General features: G+C 38.8%; 1 protein-coding gene across 4 annotated transcripts in view; it reads left to right on the forward strand.

The window, feature by feature from the left end:
- GMDS (GDP-mannose 4,6-dehydratase) overlaps nt 1-26,777 on the forward strand; it is a 629,179-nt gene that overhangs the window by 277,078 nt on the left and 325,324 nt on the right. For all 4 annotated transcript variants that reach the window (NM_001266789.1, XM_077998638.1, XM_077998636.1 and 1 more), the window contains 2 exon segments: nt 5,167-5,359; nt 6,165-6,269. In NM_001266789.1, coding sequence (NP_001253718.1) covers nt 5,167-5,359; nt 6,165-6,269 — 298 coding nt within the window.

Here is a 26,777-nt window from a genome sequence, read left to right on the forward strand (position 1 = left end):
AATCTTTCTTTGGCCAGGCGCAGTGGCTCATGCCTGTAATCCTAGCACTTTGGGAGGCCGAGGCAGGTGGATCATGAGGTCAGCAGATCGAGACCATCCTGGCTAACACAGTGAAGTCCCGTCTCTACTAAAAATACAAAAAAAAATTAGCCAGGCCTGATGGCGGCCACCTGTAGTCCCAGCCACTCGGGAGACTGAAGAAATCTTTCTTTCTTTTCTTTTCTTTTTTTTTTTTTTAACCTGCATTTCATTTTGAGACAGAGTCTTGCTCTATTGCCCAGATTGGGGTGCAGTGTCATGATGATGGCCCACTGCAACCTCAACCTCCTGGGTTCAGGTAATTCTTCTGCTTCAGCCTCTTGAGTAGCTGGGACCACTGGTGTGTGCCGCCACGGCCGGCTAATTTTTTTTACTTTAAATTTTTTTTTGTAGACACAGGACCTTTCTGTGTTGCCCAGACTGGTGCTGATCTCCAGGGCCCAACTGGCCCTCTGGCCTCAGCCTCCCAAAGTGTTGGACTGCAGGTGTGAGCCACTGTGCCTGGCCAACACTTGTAAGCTTTAGGAGTTGATCAGTCACAACATACTGTTCAGATTTTCTTTTTTAAGGAAACCACTTTATTTGTTACTTTATATTATAAAACACTTCATAATCAGTTAGATTTTATCAGCTAATCTTATCCTGTAGCATGTTGAACATCAAATACATGTGCTTAATTCTCTCTAGAGTTACCTCAAAATCTGCAAACATGCAACCATCCTTCCCCCCATACTCTCCTATCTTATTTACTATCTTTAGTCTAACGGTGCTTAATTCTTTTCCATGAGGTATGTGCTCTGAATAATGACCTGTTAGTTATCTAAATTGGATTCCCTGGCATAAGTGAAAACTTTCAGGTTGTACAGTTTCCTTATTCTATGTTCTAATGGTTAAGGTGCTTATGCCAAGACATGTGGTTCACTGTGAATGTGACATACCTGTGTGTAATCTAATCAATGTATAGAACGTTCACCACGAATACAACATATGGTGCCACCACTTGCTGTAGCTTCTCTGTGTCAGTGTAAATACTTACCTGCTCTTAGGATTAAATAATATATACTCGCAAAATGCCTAGGATAATATGCATGTGTCTGGTACTGAGTACTTAAAAAATACTAGCTATTCCTTCTTGGAGCTGTTCAGGCAGCATGTACATAAATGAAAACCTAGTCAAGGAAAGAGAAAAAAACTCACAACATTCTCATTATTGTTCAAATTTGACTGGTCCCTTGAAAAAGAGTGCAAATACCATGGGATAAGAACTTATACCTAAAAATATTTTGAATACAGACACTTGATGTCAGAGAAGGTATTCAGGAAGATCTAGTTTAAGGTTTCTTAATCTGCAATCTACAAATCTCTGGAAAGCGCAGGCAGTTGTGTGTGTCTGTGTGTGCACGTGTTTCTCCTCAGAGCCTCTGGCTTTTATGAGACCCTCACAGAGGGGGTGGCTGAATTCGGCTTTTGTGGTGAGCATCATCCAGGGACTTGCTTGGATTCCTGGCTCTGCTGCTCCTAGGCAGTGTGGCTTTTAGCAGCTCCATCTTTCTGAACCTCAGGACGTAGTTTCTGTTTCTCCTAGGATTGTTAAAAGCCCGAACAAAAGCACTTTTGAATTGTATAGTGTCATATAAATTACAGTTGTGGCACTGATGTGGTGAGGAAACTACGGCCAGCAGAAGTGGTTGAGTGATCTGCTCAGTGACCACTACCAGTGGTCCCAGAGCCCTGACACCCCCTCTCCCAAGGCCTTCTCAATACACTGTTTCCTCAAAATAAGGCCGTGGCTTTTCCTGATAACAAAATGACCCAGTGCAAAAACCATTCAACAGGGAAAAACTGACCTTTTCAACAAATGGTGCTGGGACAACTAGATATCCATCTGCAGAAAATGAAGTTGGATCCCTAACCATACACAAAATTTAACTCAAAATGGATCATGGAATTAAATGCATGAGACAAAACTATAAAACTCTTGGAATATAACATTAGGAGTAAATCTTCATGATCTTGGTTTAAGTAAAGTGTTCTTAGATATAGCATTGAAAGCACACGCAACAAAATAAAAAGTAGATAAATGGGACTTCTGTGCTTCATAAGACACCAGTAAGAAAGTGAAAAGACATTAGCCCAGCACTGTACCATGTGCCTGTATTCCCAGCTATTCAGCAAGAGGCTGAGGTAGGAGGATCACTTAAGCAGGGTTTGAGGCTGTAGTTTGCTATGATTGTGCCTGTGAATAGCCACTGTACTCCAGCCTGGGCAGCATAATGGGACCCTGTCTTAAAAAAAAAAAGAAAAAAGGGGGTGGGGGACAGGGTGCGGTGACTCACACCTGTAATCCCAGCACTTTGGGAGGCCGAGGCGGGCGGGTCACAAGGTCAGGAGATCGAGACCACAGTGAAACCCCGTCTCTATTAAAAATACAAAAAATTAGCCAGGCGCCTGAATTCTCAGCTATTTGTGAGGCTGAGGCAGGAGAATGGTGTGAACCCAGGAGGTGGAGCTTGCAGTGAGCCGAGATCGTGCCACTACAATCCAGCCTGGGTGACAGAGCGAGACTCCATCTCAAAAAAAAAAAAAAAAAAAAAAAGGAAGTAGGCCAGGCATGGTGGCTCATGCCTGTAATCCCAGCACTTTGGGAGGCCAAGGTGGGTGGATCATGAGGTCAGGAGTTTGAGACCAGCCTAGCCAGCATGGTGAAACCCCGTCTCTACTAAGAATGCAAAAATTAGTCAGGCATGGTGGTGCACGCCTGTAATCTCAAGCTACTCAGGAGGCTGAGGCAGGATAATCACTTGAATCCCGGAGGCGGAGGTTGCAGTGAGCTGAGATTGCGCCATTGCACTCCAGCCTAGGTAACAGAGCGAGACTCCATCTTAAAAAAAAAAAAGTAAAAAGACAACCATCATAATGGGAGGAAAGATTGCAAGTCAAGGCCAGGCATGGTGGCTCAGGCCCGTAATCCCAGCACTTTGGGAGACCGAGGCAGGCGGATCACGAGGTCAGCAGATTGAGACCATCCTGGCTAACACGGTGAAACCCTGTCTTTACTAAAAACACAAAAAATTAGCCGGGCGACGTGGCGGATGCCTGTAGTCCCAGCTACTCGGGAGGCTGAGGCAGGAGAATGGCGTGAACCCGGGAGACGGAGCTTGTGGCGAGCCGAGATCTGGCCACTGCACTCCAGCCCGGGCGACAGAGCGAGACTCCATCTCAACAAAATAAATAAATAAATAAAGATCACAAGTCATAGATTTGATAAGGGACTTGTATTCAGAATATATATGTGTGTGTGTGTGTGTGTGTGTGTGTGTGTGTGTGTATATATGTGAAAAAACTTTTACAACTCAACCAATGACCCAATTTAAAAATGGCTAAAGGACTCAGATACACATTTCTACAAAGACAAGATACAAATGGCTGATAAGCATATGAAAAGATGCTGAACATTATTTATCAGGAAAAAGAAAAACCACACTGAGATACCACTTCACACCACTAGGATGGATATAACAAAAAAGACAGCAAGAAGTCTACATAAGATGCGGAGAAATTGGAACTCTTATTAATTGACGGTGAGAATGTGAAATGATGCAGCCATTTTGGAAAATGGTCTGGTAGTTCTTCAAAATGTTAAATATAGTGTTACTGTGTGACCCAGCAACTACATTCGTAGGTATATACTCAACCAAAATGGAAACATAGTAAACGAAGGAAGCCGGTCACTAAAAGCCACCTATTGTATGATTCCATTTGTATGAAATATCCACAGTAGGCAAATACATAGTGACAGGGCTGCTGGGGTCAGAGTTGAAGTTGGGGATCAGAGAGTGGCTGCTGATACTAGGTACTAAGGTACTGAGTACTAGGTACGGAATTTCTTTTTGGGGTGATGAAAATGTTCTGGGCTTAGATGGTGTTGATTGCATATACTGCTGTGAATGTACTAAAAACCACTGAATTATAATTGTCTAAAAGGGTGAATTTTATGGGTGTGAATTATATCTTAACACACTGTTATTAGAAAAGAATAAAAATAACAGGCTTCCAAATTTGCTTTCTTGCCTTTTGAAAGATTGTGGATGAAACATACTTTTTTTCTTTTGATTTCCTGGCAGCCACGTGACCTTTACTCACAGGCCTAAATCACATGAGTTTAGTGGTCTCAACAGCGTCCCTGGTGAGCGGTGGCCTGAATACCATTTGCATGTACCAGGGGACAGCTTCTGCTGCAGGGCACACGTGCAAGACCCAGCAGTAACGAAGGCCAGTGGCCTTGCCCCTCAGAGGGGTTTTTCCAGGTGAAGATTCACAAGGCAGCAGGGGAAGCCTGTTTGCACTGTGCCCAGCTATATTAGCCTATGAATAAACCAGTAACAAAGATTTTGAGCCTTATTATTTTAGAAGGTTTAATGTTAGGTTATTTTGTTCATCATATGTAAATAGAACGATTTCAGAAAGCTTATCAGTCACACTTGTTTTTAAAAAGTACTCTAAAGAACTGCAAAATATTGAATTATTCCTCAGCATTCTCTTAGAAGTTGGTTCATATATACATTAGCATCTTGCTGTTTGCTCTGTGTCTCATACTAAAAAAAAGATTATACATTCGTGTAATAGATTACAAATTCATTATTTTACCTTTAAAATAGAAAATAAAACAACCCTTTTTAAATTCAACTGTGTTCTAAAGCACATGTTCCAAAACTACTCTGTACATAAAAATCAATTGGGGCTCATTAAAAATGTAAATTTCCTAGGTCCCTACCCCCCAAGAGATTGGTTCAAACTGAATTTTTAAGGAACATTCCATATAATTCTGAGGAATAGGGTGTTCCCTATAATAGACTATGCCCTAGGGACTCTAGCCTAGAATTCGGAGTAGTAGAAAGGCGGTTAAAGTGTTCTTCACATTACCATAGGTAATTAATAGGAATTAAGATATTTTTAGCCTTTTGATATTGTATGTAGATGACATCCACATTCTTACTGTGCTGTTAGAAAGTAATATTTTCTCACCAACATTTCACAGTGTGTGAAATTGTAGTCTCTGCCCCTACTGACAGGACCTTTGTGCTATGAAGCTATTAATGCAGCCCTGTCGCCGCCTGCTTTTTCCAGATTTCCTTTGACCTCGCTGAGTACACTGCAGATGTTGATGGAGTTGGCACTCTACGACTTCTAGATGCAGTTAAGACTTGTGGCCTTATCAACTCTGTGAAGTTCTACCAAGCCTCAACAAGTGAACTTTATGGGAAAGTGCAGGAAATACCCCAGAAGGAGACCACCCCTTTCTATCCCCGGTCACCCTATGGTGAGAATGCGTGTGCACACCTGAGCGCATGTGCGGCATTATCTGTGGGTGTGGGAGGTGTGTGTTTTTTCTTTCATTCTCTTCATGTCTCACGGCTGAAGTCATTTGGGTGTGAAGTTAACATTAAGGTAAAGTGACTGAACTTGTTGAGAAGCATACCTTTATACATTGCTAACTGCAAGTATTTGCTGCCATTACCTTGGGGGTGAAATTACCGCCTCACTTCACCAACCCATGTTCCTTCAACCCTTCCATACAGATCGCTTTAAATGGAAAATCAGACCCAATGTGATGCTTTTTCTAAACTGTTGAGGTTATACTGAAGTGATAAGATTTCATGTTTATTTTCCATGAAAGTTTCCTTGAGCTCAAAACCTTAAAAAAAAAAAAAAAAAAAGACTATTATGTCTAATACATTTGTAAAGAGAATATTAATGAAAGACTTGAGTGATAAAATTTCAAAATATTTGGAATGTTAAGATCCCCATTTTTTTCCAATTCCTCAAAAGTTAAAAGAGGAGAGAGAGAGAGAGAATGAGAGAGAATAAGATCTAAGAAAGAGTCAATCAATTAGATTGTCACATAGTGCATTGTGGGCATTACAAAAGTAAGAAATTCTTAAAATATTTCCTGGTGAACATAATTAACTGGCGTCAGAACCTTTATTTTGTCTTTGGTTTTTGATACTTTTTTGTATTTTGATGCATTACAGATTATTATTTTGGCAAGTTGTTACTGTTTAAAATGGGTGAAAATCACTGTCTTTTATAACAAACTTCATTGTTTAAAAAATTTATTCCAACAGGGGCAGCAAAACTCTATGCCTACTGGATTGTGGTGAACTTCCGTGAGGCGTATAATCTCTTTGCAGTGAATGGCATTCTCTTCAATCATGAGAGTCCCAGAAGAGGTCAGTAAATATATTAACTGAAAAGAGAATTTCAGACTTGAACAGCAACAAGTTGCATGTATATTTGGTGTATGTACTACAGAGACTGAAAAATTTCCTATCTGTATCTAATTATTGTGAATGTCAGAGTGGCAAATGAAGAAATGAATACCCAGCCTTAGTTTTTTGTAATTTTATTTTGAGTTTGTAGGGTTTTAAATTTTAACATTCAAAACTGAGCAGTGTTCCAGTTTTACCATTTTAATTAGTAGGTCTTATCAAGCATGTTTTCAACCTGAGTATTAGGAATCTGCTATATGAATGCAAAGGAATAAGTAGTAAACTAATGATTGCTTTTGGAAATTACTCCTATTCAAATAGTCTCAATTTGTAGAATCTATATTATTTTTTGACTTTGAACCAGTTAGATATTCAGTATTTTTTCTTTATATTTCATTAAATAGGCATCCAGAAATTACTATACTTGTAGAGTGTATTTTAAAATGAATTTGATCAGTTTTTTAACAAGATTTTTTAAAAATGACACATAACATTTTTATGGAGTACATAGTATTGTTTTGAAATAATGTATAGTGATCAAATCAGAGTAATTAGCATATCTGTCACCTCAGACATTTACTGTATGTTTGTGTTAGGAACATTTAAAAACCTCTTTTCTAGCTAATTAGAAAATACATAATAATGTGGTGAACTATAGAGCACTCTACAGAACACTAGAATTTAATGTCTATCTAGCTGTAATTTTATATCCTTTAAGAACTCTCTCCTTATTCCCCACTCCCTTGAAGTCAGCTCTTAATTTAGAAGTATTATCAGGTATTTTTGGAAAACCATATTTGTTTGCATTGGCTTGTTGCCTTTTCAGAGTTGTTGATGAGACTGTAGCAACGTGCTAGTTCTCTTGTTCCCAGTATTAAGTTTTAAGTAAGAAAATGTGCACCCCCGTCATTACTCCTGGTTTACTGAAGCATGAGAAAGCTTTACAAAGCATGCACATGCTTTACAAAGTAAAAATCATCTGTAAGCCTTCCAAGAAGTTTTGTTAAATGTTGCTATCACTTAGATTTTCAGTCTGAGAATAAATGAGAAGTCCAGTGTTAAAAGCTGTTTCATGACCAACAACTGCTACGCATATAACTTTTCAGTGAAATTTTATGTGACTATATAGCTACCTAGTTAAACCAAGAAGTCATGAAGAAAGATTAAAGTGACAGGTTTATAAAGGTGTCTTTAGCGTCAGTACATTTTTATTTTATAATTGCTTAAGTTAAAAATTCCCATCATGGGCTGTTAAAGCCTAAGAACCCAGCCTGTCATCAGGTTGCCTGAAAGGAAAACAAGTTCACAAGCAGCGAGAAACATTTATTTAATGAATTTTGTGGTCCTGGGTGCCAGCGGTGAGGGAGAAAGGAAAAGGAAGATCCTGGCTGTGGTTGCCTGCAGCATGTGGTATGAGGGCGCCCACAGAGTCTGCTGAGTCGTGGTGATCCCTGCCCCTTTCTCACAAACATGTTCATACACATTGTTTGGGTTTCTGTGTTCTTCCTCCCTCAACTTTTCCACCTGCAAAAAAAATAAAATAAAAGTTAATTGTTGTGAATCAGGTCAGGATAGGGAGAAACATTCCTGGGTTGCAAAGTGGAAAAAGATAAATTTAAGTATAACTCCCCCTAATTCTCTCTTTGTGTACCTCCTAATGAGAACTTATTTTTTGTCTTTGTAGATGTTAACCACTAAAAAAAAAAAAACTATATTTTAAGGCCAGGCACAGTGCCCCACATCTGTAATCCCAGAACTTTGGGAAGCCAAGTTGGGGGGGATCACTTGAGGCCACGAGTTCGGGACCAGCCTGGGCAACATAGCAAGATCCCGTCTCTCCAAAAAATAAAAAATGAATCAGTCAGGTGTGGTCATGTGTACCTGAAGTCCTAGCTACTCGGGAAGCTGAGTTGGGAAGATTCTTGGAGCCTAAGAGTTCGAGGCTGCAGTGGGCTGTAATTGTGCCACTGCACTCTAGCCTGGGCAACATAGTGAGACCCCTGTCTCTAAAAAGATTGTTTTAAAGTAATAAAAAATATTTTAAAAGTAATACTTCTTCATTTAAAATAAAATTATCAAGTAAAAGTTCCCACCCTCATGATAACTGCCAGCCCTGTCCTCAGACCCACTGTTAACATTCCTTCAGAAAAGGTCTATCTATCTTTAAACATATAGAGTTCTGCTACACATATTGTTCTGCAGCTTCAGGCTTCTATTAAATATCTTTAGGAACTTGACCTTAACTGTAGCATACACCATTTTGTTTTGTTCTATTATATGCCTGGAAATCAATGGTATCACATTTTTAACTATATAATCAAATAATGAGAAAAAGAGGTGTATATGAAAATGATATTAATATTTTGATATGTAATGCCTACTATTGACAGCATTTCTTAAAACTTGATAATTAATTTTCATATTAAATTAATCTGACAGTAATGTTGTTTTGCCAACATTAATTATTGTTTTCTGAGGAGATTTCTTTTCCAGACTGAGAATTCTGTGATGGCAGGACTCTGTTGTATTTGTACATCTCCAGCTTCCAGGTGGTGCCTAATTGCTAATAAGCATTCAGTAAATATTTTTAAATGAATGAATAAATGAATATCTCATGTTTCAGTAACAGCTTACTGACTTGAAAGCTAGGTGGTCTGAATTACAGAAAAGTAGAAATTATATAAATATTTATAAATATTGTTTTGTTGATGTTACTCATATAGTAGTTAAAGTTAATAAACGGGCTGGGCGCAGTGGCTCATGCCTGTAATCCCATCACTTTGGGATACTGACTCAGGTGCAACACGAGATCAGGAGTTCGAGACCAGCCTGGCCAACATGGTGAAACCCCATCTCTACTAAAAATACAAAAAATTAGCTGGGCATGGTGCTGGGAGCCTATAATCCCGGCTGCTCAGGAGGCTGAGGCAGGAGAATCACTTGAACCCAGGAGGCAGAGGTTGCAATGAGCCAAGACTGCGCCAGCCCGGGCGACAGTGCGAGACTCCATCTCAAAAAAAAAAAAAAAAAAAAAAAAGCTAATAAATGATTTTGAAGTAAAGTTTCAATCTGATATACATTAATAAACAGCTAAAATTCAGTTTTTGTTCATTTTTTTGTTCATAATCTTTGTAAACGTAGAATTTCCTGTGGTACTTTAAGTGAGTTCGTTTTCTTAAGTTGGTTGAACATTTATACATCAGTCTTTTTGTTCCCTGTTATTGCAGGGAACAAACCCTTTTTTTCTACATGGTGTAGGAAAACCTTGGTAAACCTCAATCTAGTCCTAGGTATCCAATCACACATGCTGAATTTGTAGAGCCCAAGTTGATGCAGTTTTGGGGGGCCATATACTTTTTCTCTAACAAAGTATAATTGTCAAAGGTCCCCTCTCATTGCATGAATAACATTTCATGAGAATTTCTGACTTTCAAACGTGGGGAAAAGTATTTTTTAATCTAACGATAGGCTAAACCAGAAGTTGACAGTCTAGGACTCATGGGCCAAATCTGTCCTACCAGCCTAGTTTTGAAAATGAAGTTTTATTGTAACACAGGCAGATGCGCTTGTTTATATATCATCTATGGCTGCTTTCACCTATGGAGTCTTGCAGTGTGCAGAGCCTAAAATATTTGTTGTCTGGGCCTTTAAGAAAACATTTGCTGGCCCCAGCTGTAGACAGATCCTCAACATTCAAGAAACTTTCACTTGGGTTGATTGTGGGTTTCTCCCACGGTGACAAGGTAGTCTTTTAGAAAGATTTCCTATAAATGTTAAACAGCATAGTGCACCAGTCCTTAAGCAAAATTCCTGAAGTGCTTTGGCAGGTTGGAGTTCTGTCGTACTTCACTGCTGTACGCAGGTCACCAAGTGCTCTGAAGGAAAGCTCGTTGTCAGTGACGTATGAAACCAAATAAGCTAGTAGCTGATGATATATATGTAGCGTGGTTTGTCCAACAGTCACAGCTCCTGAGCTTGGACACTGCTCATTGTGATTGTGACTGCCTTCTGTGTCTTTTCTCCATCCCAGCCGTTTTTGGTTTTCTTTCTTTTTCTTTTCTTTTTTTTTTTTTTTTTTTTAAGACTTCATTTATTTATTTAGGTTTTCTTTCTAAATATATTTGTTTTGAGAACCGTGTAATACATCTAGAGATAGTAAGAATCACCTGTGTTAGCATCAGATCAACAGTTGGAAATCATTGATTTAGGGAATAAAGCCAATAATCTACTGATTCTGCATCCCTCAGTCAGCCTTCCAGTCACTCTGTTGGTGAAAGCAAGAGGGTGGATGGCACTAGTGCTATAGGCTTGCTTCTTGTAAAATGGGAGCACTTTGGTAATATTTACTACAAATTAAGAGTAATAGAATTTTATAATTAAATGTCTGTAAGTCATAAAAATGTATATAGTAATATATGTTTTATGAATAACTATTACTATGTATTATATACTGATATTCGCAGACGTTAACCAGGTGCCTTCTTTCATATGTACTCAGTTTTTTAAAATAAAAAAGTAGGCAATCATAACCTGCATAACGAATTTTGGTCAATGAGGGACTACAATGGTCCCATAAGATTATAATACTGTATTATAATTACAAAATCACATTTTTACCGTACTTTTTCTGTGTTTAGGTATGCTTAAATACACGAGTTGAGGCGTATGTTATTTTATTGTGCTTCATAGAGACTGCTTTTTTTTGTTTTTCAAACTGAAGGTGTGTGGCAACCCTGCATTAAGCAAATCTATAGGTACTATTTTTTTGGGTGTTCATCTCCTGTCTGTCTGTCACATTTTGATAATTCTCCTAATATTTCAAACTTTTAATTATTATTATATTTGTTATGATGATCTGTGATCAGTGATCTTTGGTTTCACTGTTGTGATTGTTTTCAGGCACCATGAACTGCACCCATAAAAGACAGTGAACTTAATCCATAAATGTGTGTTTGTTCTGGCTGCTCCGTGAGCTGGTCATTGTCCCCCTCGCCCCCCATCCCTGAGACACAACAATATTGAAATTAGGCCGGTTAATAACCCTACATTGGCCTCTAAGTGGAGGGAGTAGTTGCAGATGTGGGGGAAATAGCAAGAGAGCTAGAATTAAAAGGAGAGTCTGAAGATGTGACTGCTTTTGTCGTGTGCAATCGCAAAATAAAGCTTTCACTGGTGAGGAGCTGCTGCTTATGATGAACAAAGAATGGATCTTCTTAAGATGGAATCTGTTCCTGGTGAAGATGCTGTGAATGTTGTTGAAATAACAAAAAAGCGTTTCTAATACTGCATAGGTTTAATTGTTAAAGCAGCAGCAGGGTTTGAGAGGATTGACTCCAATTTAGAAACAAATTCTACTGTGGGTGAATGCTATCACACAGCACTGGATGCCTACAGAGAAATCTTTCTTGAAAGGAAGAGTCCGAGATTGCAAGAGACTTCATTTTGTCTTATTGTAAGAAATGGCCACAGCCACTCCAGCCGTTAGCAACCACCATCCTGATCAGTTAGCAGCTGTCAACATGACCATCCCTACCAGCAAAAGACTCAGATGGTCAGTAACATTTTTCAGTGATAAAGTAATTTTTAGTTAAGGTTGTACAGAGCTTTTTAAAACATACTATTATTACACGCTTAATAAACAGTTTTTTCCTTTTGTGCTGTTTCTTCAAACCTGAAATTGTGTATCTACCTGGCTGTTCCATTACATATCTTTATTTTTATATTTACATACATACAGTATTCCTTTTGCCGCAAATGTGGATATAATGATAGCTTTCTACTGGAAATACAGATTTACATTATATGTAATAGAGAATAGATTCTCTATTTAGGGAAGAAGGTTTTGTTTATTATCTCAAACTAATATCTATGAGGAAATTGACATGTACAAAAATGTTCTTGCCTTATTACATTTCTTTGAAAAACTAAACAATAAGACTTGTCATAAAGATGTTAATTATTATATAAATTGTAAACTATGGGGAAAATGTTGAGAGGTTTTTTAATTATTTAAAAATAGTTCATAAATAAGTATATTAGTTTCTTTTCAAATGTGTTATTTACCAGTAATAAAATCTACTCTTAAAGATTATGCTATAAATTGGAACATTGGAAACAAGCTTATTTAGTAAAACTAACAATATTTCTAGTTCTGGCTGCTTATTACATTAGGAGGTAAACAAGAAGGATAACTACTGTTTATCACCTATGTAATGTAACAGGTTGGGCTAATTATGTCTTAATTCTTAACATTGGCAGAGTACTTTGGCATGCCATAAATACAAATATGGTGATCTTTACAAAACTATAAATAACACTAATATAAGTGTATTCTAAATTAAGAGAAAACATTTTGCATGATAATTAAGAGAAAAAAAATACATTCTACCTTCTACTTTTAGATGTTTTAACGATTATCCCTGATTTTCTAGTTTTGATGACAGTAGCTATTGTGAATAAAGGGTGAAATACACGTAATATTCAGCATTCTTTTTTTTAAATGTGATTTTTTAGTTTTCAGTGTGAGTGTAGAGTTAGTGGCTTAGATTCCCTACATTAAGAACTAGCCTTGGCTTCTGTGAGACTTCCCAGGGTCCACGTCTAGGAGGAGAAAGCGCTGACCCAGGAGTGTGCATGGGGGAAGCTGTTCTGTGCTGCCGGCTGTCGGCAGGCCTGGCTGTCATACTGAACAGGCCTCTGCTTTCCACAGGAGATCAATTGAAGATTTCCGTCTTTCGATGAGGATATTTTTCTTATGTTGACTCATTTTAGTCTTTCGATCATGAGGAAAGTTTGGGCAATATAGTAACCTGTACTTCCGGGCCTGACTGAGGAGGTAGTGTTTGGTTACCTGAGCCTACCTCGTGGGCCGTTGGTTACCAGCCGTGAGTCACTCATAGGGATTGGCTTCATCCCTGGATACCTTTAGCCTGAGTAAGAAACCACGTTCCATGCTGACAGCATGTTTCTTCCATTCTCTTACCACTCTTTTTCTTCTTCTCTCAGTGTTTAAGAATGGGATATTTACTCAGTCTGGGTCAAGTATTCTCTCTCCCCTGTAGATCTTCTTTTCTCTTTCTTTCCAGATTTGCCTAACTCCTGACTGAGCCTCTCTTCTACTTACCATATGTAACTTTGCTCCTCCCTCTCTGACCATGGGGCTTTGCAACAGATTCCATCACTACCTTCTTCCTCCAGGAGCTCTTCTGTTGCTAAACTGTCTGTTCAAAATTTCATGAGATCCTAGTAAATACCACCAGAAAGCTGGTTTATTTTGTATTTCATTCTGAGTCACAAAGAATTTTTTTTAATCATCTCCCAGCTGAGGAATCAGAGGGGTTTGCCTATCATCATCATCATCATCATCGTCCTCACTGTGAAGAATGTATACTCGTTAGCTCTTTGTGTTGCATTTGACATAGAGATTTAATACTCCAAAGGTACTTTTAGAGACATTTCGACTAACTTGTTTAACTTACAAATTTTTTATCTGTGTATGGAAATGAAATTCACGCGTACTTCTATTTTTCTCTATTTTTTTATTTTAAAAATGTGTATTAAGCCGTTAGATACTATTCTTTCATTGAAAGAGCTTGTAGGGAGCAGCCAGTTAACATCCACCTGTATGTATTCTCCCAGAATACCCTCAGAATTTATGACAGGAATTTAAAGCTCATTCCATCTCAGTTTTTTCAGCAATAAGGAAACAGAAGCAGCATGAGATTGAGTTGTCCAAGGTCGTGAAGCCAACAAATGCTAACACTGAGACTAGAAATAATCCGAGGAGAAGTCATGTAAATATTGTACGTATTTGTGGAAATAACATATATACAAATTTTAGAGCTCAGCTTGAGCAAATAAACCCCTGTGACGCTGAGTGGACACTTCAGCTTGCCAGTGAGTTAAGTGGACAAGTTGGAAACTAAATGTCTCAGTTGCTCTTATCTTTGTAAAAGACCATTAGTTTGCTTAAAGGCAATATTCCTTTAAGATGTTTGACAGAAATAATTACAATAAACATAGTTTTATAATATTAGAATATAAATATTATTTGAAATTAATAACTTCTCTTGCTTGTTATCAAGAAGTTGGTAATAGGAAGAATATAAAATACATTAAAAATCAGGCCGGGCATGGTGGCTCATGCTTGTAATTCCAGCACTTTGGGAGGCCAAGGCAGGAGGATAACTTGAGGCCAGGAGTTTTAGACCAGCCTGAGCAATATAGTGAAACCTCATCCCTACCACAAAATAAAAAATAAAACATTAAAAATCATGTGGCAGTGGGAAGCTATAAAGTACTTTAAATATACCCATAATTAACAGTGTGAGACTACCACAAATGGATGGTGTACTAGCACTGTTTAGATATTGAGCCATTCCTAGATGATATAGGACATTCCTCTAAATATGGGCTTCATAAGAAATCATATACATCAGTCTAAACACAGTATTCACCTGACTGAAAGAATCTGACATTTTTAAGGTTCATGAACTTGTGGTTTTGAGTTTTCGTCTTGAGCATTTTTTTAGCTGCCAAGTATTTTGCTTTATAAAATATCTGACTGTATTTATCTTTATAAATTATCTTCAGAATTTTTAAAATGATAATTCATGTAAAAATTACTTAAGTCAAAATTTAAGTAAAATTTTGGATAATTTTCCTTTTGATATTTTTTCTAAAGATTGTCTTTATTTGTTGCTGTAAAGATAAGATTAATGCTCTAGAACAGTGGTTCTCAGCTAGGGGTGGGGAATGGGGAGAGAGTGACTTTTTCCCCCAGAGGACATGTGGCAATGTCTGGAGATATTTTCCTTGTCCCAGCTGAGGAGGGGGCTACTACTGGTAGGTAGAGGCCAGGGATGCTGCTGAACATCCTACAGTGCACAGGATGGCTCTATAACAAATGATTATGCAATCGAGATGGTTGATAGTGGTGAGGATAAGAAACCCTGCCCTAGAATGTCATCCTTCAAAATGTTCCCACAGAATCTACGTGAATACCATCTGTAACAGATGAGATGAATGCCATCTCATTTTTCGTTACACTTCACTTTTACTTTACAGTAAATTCTTCATAGAACAATAGTAGGGTCTCATTTTTCTTTACATATCACTTTCACTTTGCAGTAAATTCTTCATAGAACTTTAGCAAACATTTACATGAACACCAAAGAAAAACATTTAGATTCAAATAGCTCCAGGGCCTTAAGTATTATGGTCTACTGCAGGTCAGACCCAACTCAAGGAAAACCCAGGACTCTTCTAATCAAGGGAGGCTGAACCCTCACCTCAGTGACCCACTGATTCACACGGCCAAGTCAAGTTGGGTCTGGGACCCTCCCAAGCCTCCAAAATCAGTGAATGTGTTTACTTTTTGTTATTAGTTATAAGAATAACAAATTATTCATTTGGGATTAAGTTGTATAATCCATGTTCTGGCTTTGATATAAAACAACAGTTAGAACTGATTCGAGATTGTCTTTCAATGCACAGGATTATAGTAATATTAGTGTGAAAGGTTCACTGCATATAAGAATTTTCCTTTAAAACTATTAGAATTCATAGATGTTCTAGTGCTTTAGGGAATAATATAATGCATGATAGAAATTAGGTAACTGGGACTTGTTTTCACTTAATCACAATAGGCAGAAAACACTTTCCCTCTGTATAAATAGTACATATAACATGTCTAAATAAAATAATCTTTAAAAAAATTACTGAATATTTTCCAGTCTGAATGGCAAATTCAAATCATGCACTGTAGAAGTATCAAACAGGCAAACCAATACCAAATACTTGATATTTTATGTGTATTTCTAGCTATAAAAGGTGCCTTGTGGCTTTTGTAGATGAGCATCAGAGACTTAATTTATTGCAAAAAATTTTAGCAGCCCATTGTGAAATCGGGATGAAGTAATCTCCTGTTGGAGTTCAGTAGAGCATTATAGGTTTTACACAATACCATTTGTCTGTCCATAAATGGTTAGACTATTGGCCACTATTCTTGGACCCACCAGGTTCTGGGTAGCCTTTCTGGTTGGGGCACAAAGTGACATCATCTGGTTTACCATTGCATTTGTAGACTATGATACTTCATAGATGACATGTACACTTGGCGATCACAAAGCTGTCTGGCCCATGTTATTCTTTGTGGAGAGAAGAGGTGTAATTGCTTAAACATAAAAGACTTTTGAAGCAATACTTGGTCTAATGTAGGTGCTGATTACCACCAAACAAAATGAAGTCCCTCCCATCTCCTGAGGTGAGACTTCTGGGTTTGTTAAATTGAATTCAAGGGTTTGTTTTTCAGTGTTTTGTAATTTACGTGACGTTTATGTTTGAAACCAAACTGATAACTGTCTGATGACATGTAGCACAGTTCCCTGCAATATAGCCAGGCAGTATACACAGAGAATTTGGCTGTTCATCATCAGCTGTGTGCATTTGGGCAAGTCACTTACTCAGACCTCAGTTTCTGCACCTGTACATGGAGAGCTTAATAACGCCCACCCACCTGATGGAGCAAAGCGCGGCTCTGTCATTTCGACTCACCGTGAAGGTGTCTGGGAAAGCCTGCAGGGAAAAGATTAATACAGTGCATAGTAGATTTTGAAGATTTATTTCATTTTTCCTTTCTCTTTTCTTCCCTTTTCCTATATTTTCAATGCTGAAAGCTAGAGACTTAGTTGTTTTACTCCTTGCCTTCCAAAGTGAAAGACCCTGTTGGAGGCAGCCCTGTGAGTGGATTGCTGTGGCTACTGATATAAGAGGACAGTGAGAAATGTGAACGCTGCAGTGCCCGCCAACTGAAGATGGTGTTGAACCAAAAGCCAAGAATCTTTCAGTGATGTTGACAGATAAAATACACTAGTTCACTGAGACACCCATGAATTGCAAAAAGATAAAATGTAAATAGTATTGAAGAATTGCTGGAATCACAGGAAAAGCCATTCAAAATGAGATTTTGCCAGGTAAACCATTTAACGTTTGAATTAGGAAAGTCAAGAAAAGACGATGATGAATGGAAGACTTATGGATAAATATCAAGGACATGTGAAAGATTCTTGAGAAAATTAGTGAAACTCTCTCTCTATATTTTTTAATAGAGCCACAGCCTCACTGTTGCACAGTGCTCAGGCTGGAGTACAGCAGTGGTCATAGTTCACTGCAGGCTCGGACTCCTGGGCTCAAGAGATCCTCCTGCCATTGCCTCCTGAGCAGCTGGGTCGACAGGTGTACACTACCACACCAGGCTAATTTTTTGAAGTATTTTTTTAAGTGATACATATATATTTTTTTAATGGTGCTGTAAAAGTCTTATGTGAAATGTATATGGTTGTGTCAAAAAATTACAAAAAGAAAACCTTACTTTGTGACTAGACTAACAAAAATTACATAGATGCGGTTGTAATTTAAATTTTGTTAATTATAAGTGGAAATTTTTTTCAAAATAACATTCTTAAGTTTTCAAAATTTAATTTGAGTCAAAACTTTCTTTTCCACTATTTGTTGTGGAATATTATTCCCCTTTTTAAGTGGTTCACGTAAGGATATAGAAGTGTTCAACTACTTGGACTCAGTCCAGGTTCTACTACATACTAGATGAACAACTCTGGCAGGTTTCTCAATCTCTCTGAGTCTCAGTTTTCTCATCTGTAAAGTGGGGTAATCATAGTGTTCACTTAAGGTTGTTACGAGCATTAAAGGAAATCGTGTAAGTGAAGTTATTAGCCCATTATTATTATTACCATCACTGCTGCTAATGTCCCACCTAGAGAAGTAAGTTCAGTTTGTGCCACCTCACAACTTAAAATGTATTATTAATAAACAGGAGGAATAAAGGGGAAAATGCATAAAGGAATATATGACTTTGTTTTCTCTGAACGAGTTAAAAAAGTTAAGGTTTCACAGCTTAGTAAGTGATAATTAAAGTAGGTAAGACCTGGTAAAGTAACTTATGGGATATTGAATATTAAGTGCTAGAAGAATAATGGTCTGTGCTTCTGTTATTTATGGGCTAATTCCCAAGTATTGTTATTAGATGTTTCTGGTGTGGACAAACTCTAATGATTCCTAGAGTAAAAAAATCCCAGATTAAGCCAGATTTTATTTTTCAGAAGGCTTGCTTCTGCCTTCTTCTTTCTATTTCTGTTGGTAAGTTTAAGATTTCTGAAAAGCTTCTAAAGCAGGATGTACATGAGGATAACCAGCCCATGAGGGTATGCAAGTAAGGAAGTGAACATCAGTGCGGTCACAGAGAAACCCTCCTGGCAGTGAGAAGGGTGGGTTTTCAGTACAGTTGTATCAGAGGAATAGGGGAAGCCCTAGTGCCCACAGGATGTAAAGAACGCTTGAGAAGTACCCAGGAAACAGCTCAACCCTGGCTCCAGTGCCTCCTATGATCCTAACAGTTTAATTTGTACATAAAGAATAAACCTTGTTTTAAGGAGGAAGAAGGTGTTTCTCAGAGGAACACTGATTAATTTTTTTTGAGGAAGACAAAATGTAGGTTGGTGAGAACCTTAGTACTAACATATCCCCATTCTGACTGGCAAACGACTGTGTGGTCCCAATTTCACGGAGAACATTTAGTTGAGAATGCTGGACATTGAAGAATGTTTCGTAAATCTGCAAACACAGGGAAATACTTCCCTATAGGAAGCAAATATTAAGACAGGGAACTGAACACATAAGAAAACAAGATGATCTACTCTTCCACTCCCAGCACTAAAATGAGCTAACATACCGTATGCGAAAAGTGATCTATATACTTCTTTCCAAAAAATGTGCAGAACTCGCTAGACACCATTGAATTTGGCTATATTAATTAAGATCGATGGTTATTAAAATGAAATCGCTGTTCTGAGCCAGATTTGGGGGATGGGGATTGCAATAGTTGAGTGCTCCTTGTGAAACATGCCTAGTGAGCTTGGTGGCACTCCTGCCCAAAGGAGGACTGCCAGCACGTGCCCACTAGTGGCTCTTGTGCCCATTCACTTTGAACCTTGGTGCAGGGGCTGTGCCTGACACACGCTCCTCCTTTTCTGCAGCCGAGGGCTGAGCGTGCCATGTGGTCCCTTCCCAGAAAGCCTTCAATTTCCGCCTGATGTTCTCAGCATGTGCCCCTTTCTTTGGCTGGATTCTAAGTGCATCTGAGACTGGAATTTTTAAACACAAATGCTTCTTGAGAAGTGTAGAGTGCTCTTGAACTAATATCTTAGAATTTTTAAAAGTTTCAACCTACGGGACTGTTAGTGATGCTAGTAATGATAATGATAGCATAGCAGCTAACATTTATTTAGCTCTGACCATGTGCCAGACACTCTGTCACTCATCTCTTTTAATCCCCATAATAAAACTATGAAGTAGTTGTAGTTATATCCATTTTACAGGTAAGGAGACAGGAGTTTAGAGAAGTTAAATTACCTTCCCATAGTACTGAAGGATACAGGATTTGTACCCAGGCGGTTTCACCCTAGAACTGTGTGACTATCTGTTACCTTATGCTGCCCCTATGGTGGCCTGCCCCTTCCGTCACATTTCATTGCCCCAGTGAGCTTTTTTCCAGTTACATCAGCTGCCTTTCTTGACCCTTTAGTTTTTCCTCGAGACCGTTCTTCTTGTTTGACTTTTTGTTGCCTCTTTCCTTCCCTTAGTTTTCATTTTAGGTTTGCTGAATTCTAAATTTAATTAGTAAGAAAAGGAAGTGATGAAGTAAAGTATAGAAGCAAATCTTTCACCTAAAATTTTGCCACATAGGTGACATAGAAACTGGGACTAAGCTGTTAAGCTGTCTTGTAACTCAGTCTATTAACTTTAAAAAAAACTGTTTCATGGTATTTAGTTTCTAGACACTATCCTGGGAGTACCATGTCAGTGATACTGCTGAATGACAGATACCTTCAGTTTTAGAATTATTTGTAGTTTACATGTTTTACCTGGTTGTTAAATCCGCTTTTCTGTGATTCTCTTCACAATATTCGTTCTTGACTGATTTGAAGAATGTTGGGGATTTTTGTTGGTGGTGTTTGTTGTTTAAAAAACAGGGATCACGATGTTTCCCAAGCTGAAATCTAACTCGTAGGCTTAAGCAATCCTCCTGCCTCAGCCTCCCTAGTGGCTGGATCTACAGGTGTAGGCCATGGCCCCAGGCTTGAAGAATATTGGGTTCACAGATATTGCCGTCATGCAAATCAGTTAAGGGCCTCTGTAGCTGTATGTGCGTACTCTAAAGTTCAAGCCAACCTGACTATAACGAACCACAAGAAAAAAAAAAGTGTGAAATACTTTATCTCCTTGCGTATTACGGTCTGTTGTCAGCATGCTTTAAAAACATCTCATCTAGTACTGACCAAATGCTTTCTGTGCTCATTACCTAATTTCCAGAAAGTGTAGCTTCGGCCGCTCCTGTTGCCACACAGGCTCAGTCTCTGCTGCTGCTCTGGTGAGCTTGAGAGGCACGCTACTGCCTCCTGCATGCCCGTTCATCTCATTAGGCTTGTAGCTGAGAACCCCACAGATAAAAAGAACCTCAAAAAGTTATAGATGTGATTCAAGCAGAGAGGCTAAGTCACTAGTAAGAAAGCCGTAATTTCTCTTCCTTGCATTTTTCGTTCCTTAATATTACTTTGTATTGTATATCAATAACTAAGACAGTGTTTTCTGACTGGCACACAATTCTTAGAAGTCATCCTTTATTTCTAATTATGCTCTAATTATCCTTTATTTCTAATATTCTTGGAGTCTGACCCTTCTTGAAAAACTGCTTGAAGTCCAAATCAATAATTATTAGCAATAGTTATTACAGAGGAGGCAATGTTACTTATTTTCCTTGGGTGAATAAATATCTTTTGTATGTATTTGTTTTCAGGGTATTGCAGATATTTACTTTTCTGTGACAGAAGAGAATAACAGAAACTGTCACAAGAGCCAAGTAAGATTCTTGTGGAAGGAGACACGATTGCATCATTTTATGGACATTTATCTTGCCCCAATTTTCTATCAGATGAAGAATTTGAACCAAAGGTCTTTTGAAGATTTCGTTACTTTGCAGTCTTTATGCTGGCTGGCTATAGGCCAATACTATTTTTGTAAAGTTACTTTGAACATGAAATTTATAGGAAGTGGCTCTGCATGACTACTTAAATATCACTACACTTCTGAGTCGAGATGGAAGCTAAAGAGGAATTGTAATCCAAGGCGTTTCAGTATGGGTGTCGTCAAACAGAAGTGTCCTTCTGTGAAATAGCTCTGTCAGTTCTGAAGTAAAGCCCAAACATGATGTGGAATGATGTGGGATAAGTCATTTTTAAAGCAAATAAGTCATTTCTACAAAAAGGAGTTGATTTCAGAAGATGATTTACGTATCTCTATATTGTTCCATGTGTTTTTCATTCTTATATGTACTGAATATATTGAATTTGATGCTCTCTCTTTCACAACAAAGTTTTTATCCTTCTCACACCCCTTTGCCACACCTCTGATTATACAGATTATACACCTCTGATTAAAAGTGTATACAGAGGTCCCTACAAATATGAAGGCAGAGAAGAAACCCTAATATATGTCAGAAGAGAGACAAGCTGCCTAGTGTGACCAGATAATTTCTTTGTTCTGAACTGGCATCTGTGGTATTTACCTTTACTCTTATTAGTTTGCAAGTCCTTGAAAAACAGACATATCAGTGGAAGCGTTTAATCATTCCTGAGACTCTGGAATTATGGCAGAAGCAATTAGATAATCAGGCTCACTATGTCCGAAGTTTGTAAATGTAAAGATGCCTTCCTGTTGAAACTGTGGCATGGCCCTGCTCCCCTCCCTCTCCCTGCAGAAAATGTTGACTGAACACCTGTCGTGTGTTATGTGCTGTGTCAGACACTGGTAAGACACTGGAGAGACAGTATAGAATGCTCGTCTTTAAGAAGCTCACAGCTGAGTGAGTAAACTGAAGATTGCAGTTGCTGTCATGAGAGCAGGTAGCCTGTGCAAGGGTGATGGAAGAGCACGGAAGAGTGACAGCCCCCACCGGGGGAGGCGTCAGGAATCCCTTCCACTGAGATGACACTCGGAGTGCCAGGCAGTTGGGAAGCAGCTGTGGATGCAGATATTTCTCACAAAGAGAAGGGGCTGTCCAGAGAAGGAGAAGACACCTGTGTGTGCTGTGGGGGGGGGGGGTTCTGCACACAGTAGGATGTCACTGGAGAGAGCTGTGAGGGGGACAGGGTAGTAGGAGATGCTGGGGATGGGGCCAGTGACAGGACACAAAGGAGCTTCTGGCCCATATGCAGTTTATAGCCATTACTCTTGAATAAATCAATGCAGTCAGGATGGCAGGGTTAGGCTACTCCCATTAGAGCCATGTGAAGTAGGAAAGAGCACCAAAGCATGCTTCAGGGAATCTGCATTGAGCCCCACCTCATTTGCGGCCTACTGGAGGCTGGGTTGGGGAGTTATTCAGGACTGCTGAAGAAGCAGACTCAGTAGGACTTGATGAGCAGTTGACTAATGGAAGAGTGAGAAAGGAATCAAAGAGGACTCCCAGGCTACTGGGTGCAGGGTGAGACCATTCACCATGCAGGGCCATCCAGAAAGTCGTGTTAGCTCGGAGTAAAAGGAGAAGCGAACTAGAGCTAATGGTAATGTCTCCTGAGGTGAACAGGAGGAAGATCCGACCAGGAATTTGCAGGTCCTCATGACCAGGCAGCAAGAGCTTAGCTCTCGCTGGAGAACACAGTCAGCGCAGGTGTGCAAAAGTTCTCCCGCAGACCCAGGCCACAGTGCAGGAGCAGAGACAGTGGGAGAGGTGAGGGAGGTGGGGTGAATCGTGTAGTCAGAATGGGGTGTGTGTTTAAGATTTGAGCAGGAATAAAAGTCCTCAGAACATCTGAACTCTGCCTTCCTGCGTTTGTGTTCTCCCCACCTATTCTCCTGTGCCCTGGAGGAGCTGTCTGGAGCTCCTATCTGCTACCACCTCCTTGAAGACTTGGCATCAGCAATTCTCACCTCTCTCCTGGATCAGTTTCTCCATCATCACTAGGATCTTTCCCTCAGCATGCAAAGATGCTGCTTTCATGCCCATCTTGAAATGCAGTCCTCCCAGTCTCACCCCCTTCTCTCCCTGACAGCAGAAGTTTTCAGAAGTTATCTGTGCTCCTTGCCTCCGAAATCTCACCGCCTTTCTTTCTTGAGCCCTCTCCTTCCTTGGACTTTTGTCCCCCTCTTTTGGAAGCTCTCCCGTCAAGGTCACTTCTCTGTCTTTGTCCTTCTGACCTGCAGTCATGGTGATCACTCCCTCCTGGATACAGGCTTTCCAGACTATTAGGATACTCCTATGCCCTTGCTTTCCCTCACTGCTTCCTCCTCATCTGACCTGTAAACATTATAGCATCAGTGTATTTGGTTCTCTGACCATTTATGTTTTGTTGCTAACATTCCTTTCTTGGTGGTCTCAGCTGGCCTCAGGACTTGAAATATCATCCATACATAAATAGTTCCCAAATGTGTACCCTCAGCCTAGACTCTCCTTGGAAGGCCAGGCTCATAGATTCATGCCAGTGTTAAATGAAGACTCACCCTTGTCTCATCCTGATTTAAATATTTCATGTTTATTAGTTCCCCAATAGTTTTGTTAGTGTATCGAATGAATAGAGATACTTGAAAGCTATATATTTGTTTTGATTTTGGGGATTTTGTCTTTGCAGGGTTGTTTTATTTGACTAAGGCCATGGTTCTCAATCAGGGCAGTTTTGTTCCCCCAGGGGGAGTTGGCAACATCTGTGGACGTAACTGAGGGGTGCTCCTGGCATCTACTGGGTTAAAGCCAGTGACGCTGCTAAACACTGCAAAGCACAGCACAAACCGCAATGAAAAGGACTTATTCAGCCTTACAGGTCAATAGTCCCAAACTTGAGAAAACCTGAAACGAAGACTTACAAATTTGAATTATCTCACTGTCAGTGGAAAATGCATTGAACATTTGATACAAATAGCAAAGTAGTTTGATCATTTCTCTTTAAACACATATTTTAAATAGTTGCCAAAAGGTGGTAGCTATCTCAGACAAATGCACATTGTGAATTGTCCTCTTTTAAGCCTGAGATTCCTTTAAATGTGCCTATTGGATTTTGAGTACCTGCAGTTAAATAGTGTTGCTCTTGGCAGGACTTAGTGAGCAAATGAGGTATGATCTCTCTGATCTCAGTCGTCTGCTCAGTCAGCCATGACCTTCTCAGTGTCTCTTCTCTCTACACCCTGTCTCCACTGAGCCATGGCCCAGGCAGTTCACAGTGGGGTGGCCAGAGATTACCACAGGGGAAAAATGCAGGGCCCCAGGGCGGAGGTTCATGTGGGGTTCAGGATAAATTGGAATGATTTCTGTTTTCCAATGAATATTGTCCAAACTGTCATTGTACTTTAACTCCAAAAAACTCTTTCAATCAAAAGCTTTTGGATGAAGTACTGAGCAATGGGATAGAATTTTTATTAGACAAATTTTGGTTACTTCAAGTTCCATTTGGATGTGGACAGATAATTTTTACATATGTATATATGTATGCATCATGCACATACACAATCATGTGTACCTGTATACACACAAACAATAAAAATTGCCACAGGGCCATAGGAAATATACATTTGAAAAAGAAGTAATTTTGTGTAGTGTGATAAGTAGAATTGTCCCTAGTAGGACTTAGTGAACCTCCCATAGGGTTTCTTCCTTACGTCTACTGCTTCATCAGAGGATGTCCAAGGTTGCATTTTGTTTTTAAAAATAAATCTCTATTGAAGTAATACATTGTGGAAAAGATTGTGATCTAATATCTGATCAGATTCTTTAATAAATTGGCTACTATTCATGTCTTAAAGGCAATTCCATTGTTTTCAGTTTAATGCTGGCAATTTGAAGTGTGTTTTCCAAATTTTGTCAGTTTTTTTCCTTTAATGTTTGTTATAGAAGCTTAGAGATGTTATGTTGGTATGCTTTATAATATAATAGAAACTTTAAATTAACACAGACTGTGTGTGTGTGTTTTGTGTGTGGGTGTGTATCTCTCCTTGGTTCTTTAGGGAACACCCAGCCTCTTTAATCAGTAGATCACAGTCAAGGGGAAGAACAGAATTTTGTTAACCTGTGCATTCTGGAAGGGGATGAGCATCCCAGGTGTTAGTATCTCCTGGTCCCAAAGAGAAACAAACAAACCGTGACGGTCTCAGGAGGAAGCCATCATTTGCGTTGATGTCCTCTGGTCTCCAGCAAATTAAGGTTACTAAACATGAACTCTCACTAAATGCACATGGAAACAAACCACCATCAGTCAAAGTCAGCAGAAATAACAAATAATAAATAAGTCCCCAAAGAACTTCAAATACTGGAATTATCTAATTCAGAATATAAAATTACAAAAACGTGTGTAAATAAAAATGTCAAATCAGAAAAAATAAGCAAGCAAGAACAGAATGTAAAAATGCCCAGGTAGGTTTGAAAAAGAACCAAAGAGAACTTTGGATGTGCCAAAAAATAAAAATAAAAAAAGAAAGAAAGTGTTAAGTGGCCGATTTAGGATTAAATTAGATTGCTGAAGGACAATTAGTTGGCTGTGCAGAAATTAACCCAGACTATTACAGATAAAAACAAAGAGATAAAAATTACAAAAAGGAAATTAAGAGAATAGAAAGTAAAAGGAGAAGTCTAATATTCTTTCCCAGAAGAAAATAGAGTGAAAAGAGGCAATATCTAAAGAGATAGTTGCTGAGAAATTTCTAGACTTAATAAAAGAGTCACAGATGCAGGAAGCACCATGGACCCCAAGCAGAAAGCCGTGTAGACACATTGGAGTGAAACCCCAGGATACCAAACAAAACAGGAAAATCTTTACATTAACAAGAGAAAAAAGACATGACATTACCTACAAAGGAATGACAATTAGACCGGAAGCACACTTCTCCCTAGCAGAAATTGCAAACCAGAAGACAGTAGGAAAATATTGTCAGCATGGAAGAGAAGATAATTTTCAACCTTGAACTGTGCACTTAGCAAAACTTCTTTCAAATACGAACAAGTTAATTTTTCCCCATTAAGGGAACTTCTAAAGAATGCATTTTAAGAAGGGAATTTATGCTCCAAGAAAGATGCAAGAAAGAATGAGTTAATATTGAAAGCCAAAATCATTCAAGAAATGTTTATTATTGCTTCCTATGTAGGCCCACATGCCTGGCTGTTTATTTTGATTTTTTCTCAATCTCAGACTTTCAAAATCAGAGAATTAAGAGATGTAGTCGTCTATTAGTAAAAGAACTAAGAAATCTTAACTTTCCATTGAGACTTAATTATAGATACCATTAACATTGTAATGTAATCGTTATAATAATGGCTAACAGTTACTACTTGCTGATAACCATGAAACCTGGATTTTCTCTTTTAAACATCAAAGCTTTTAGGTACTATTACTATCCTTATTTTACAAACAG

The sequence above is a fragment of the Macaca mulatta genome, chromosome 4, assembly GCF_049350105.2.
Source record: "Macaca mulatta isolate MMU2019108-1 chromosome 4, T2T-MMU8v2.0, whole genome shotgun sequence".
NCBI classification, from domain to species: domain Eukaryota; kingdom Metazoa; phylum Chordata; class Mammalia; order Primates; family Cercopithecidae; genus Macaca; species Macaca mulatta.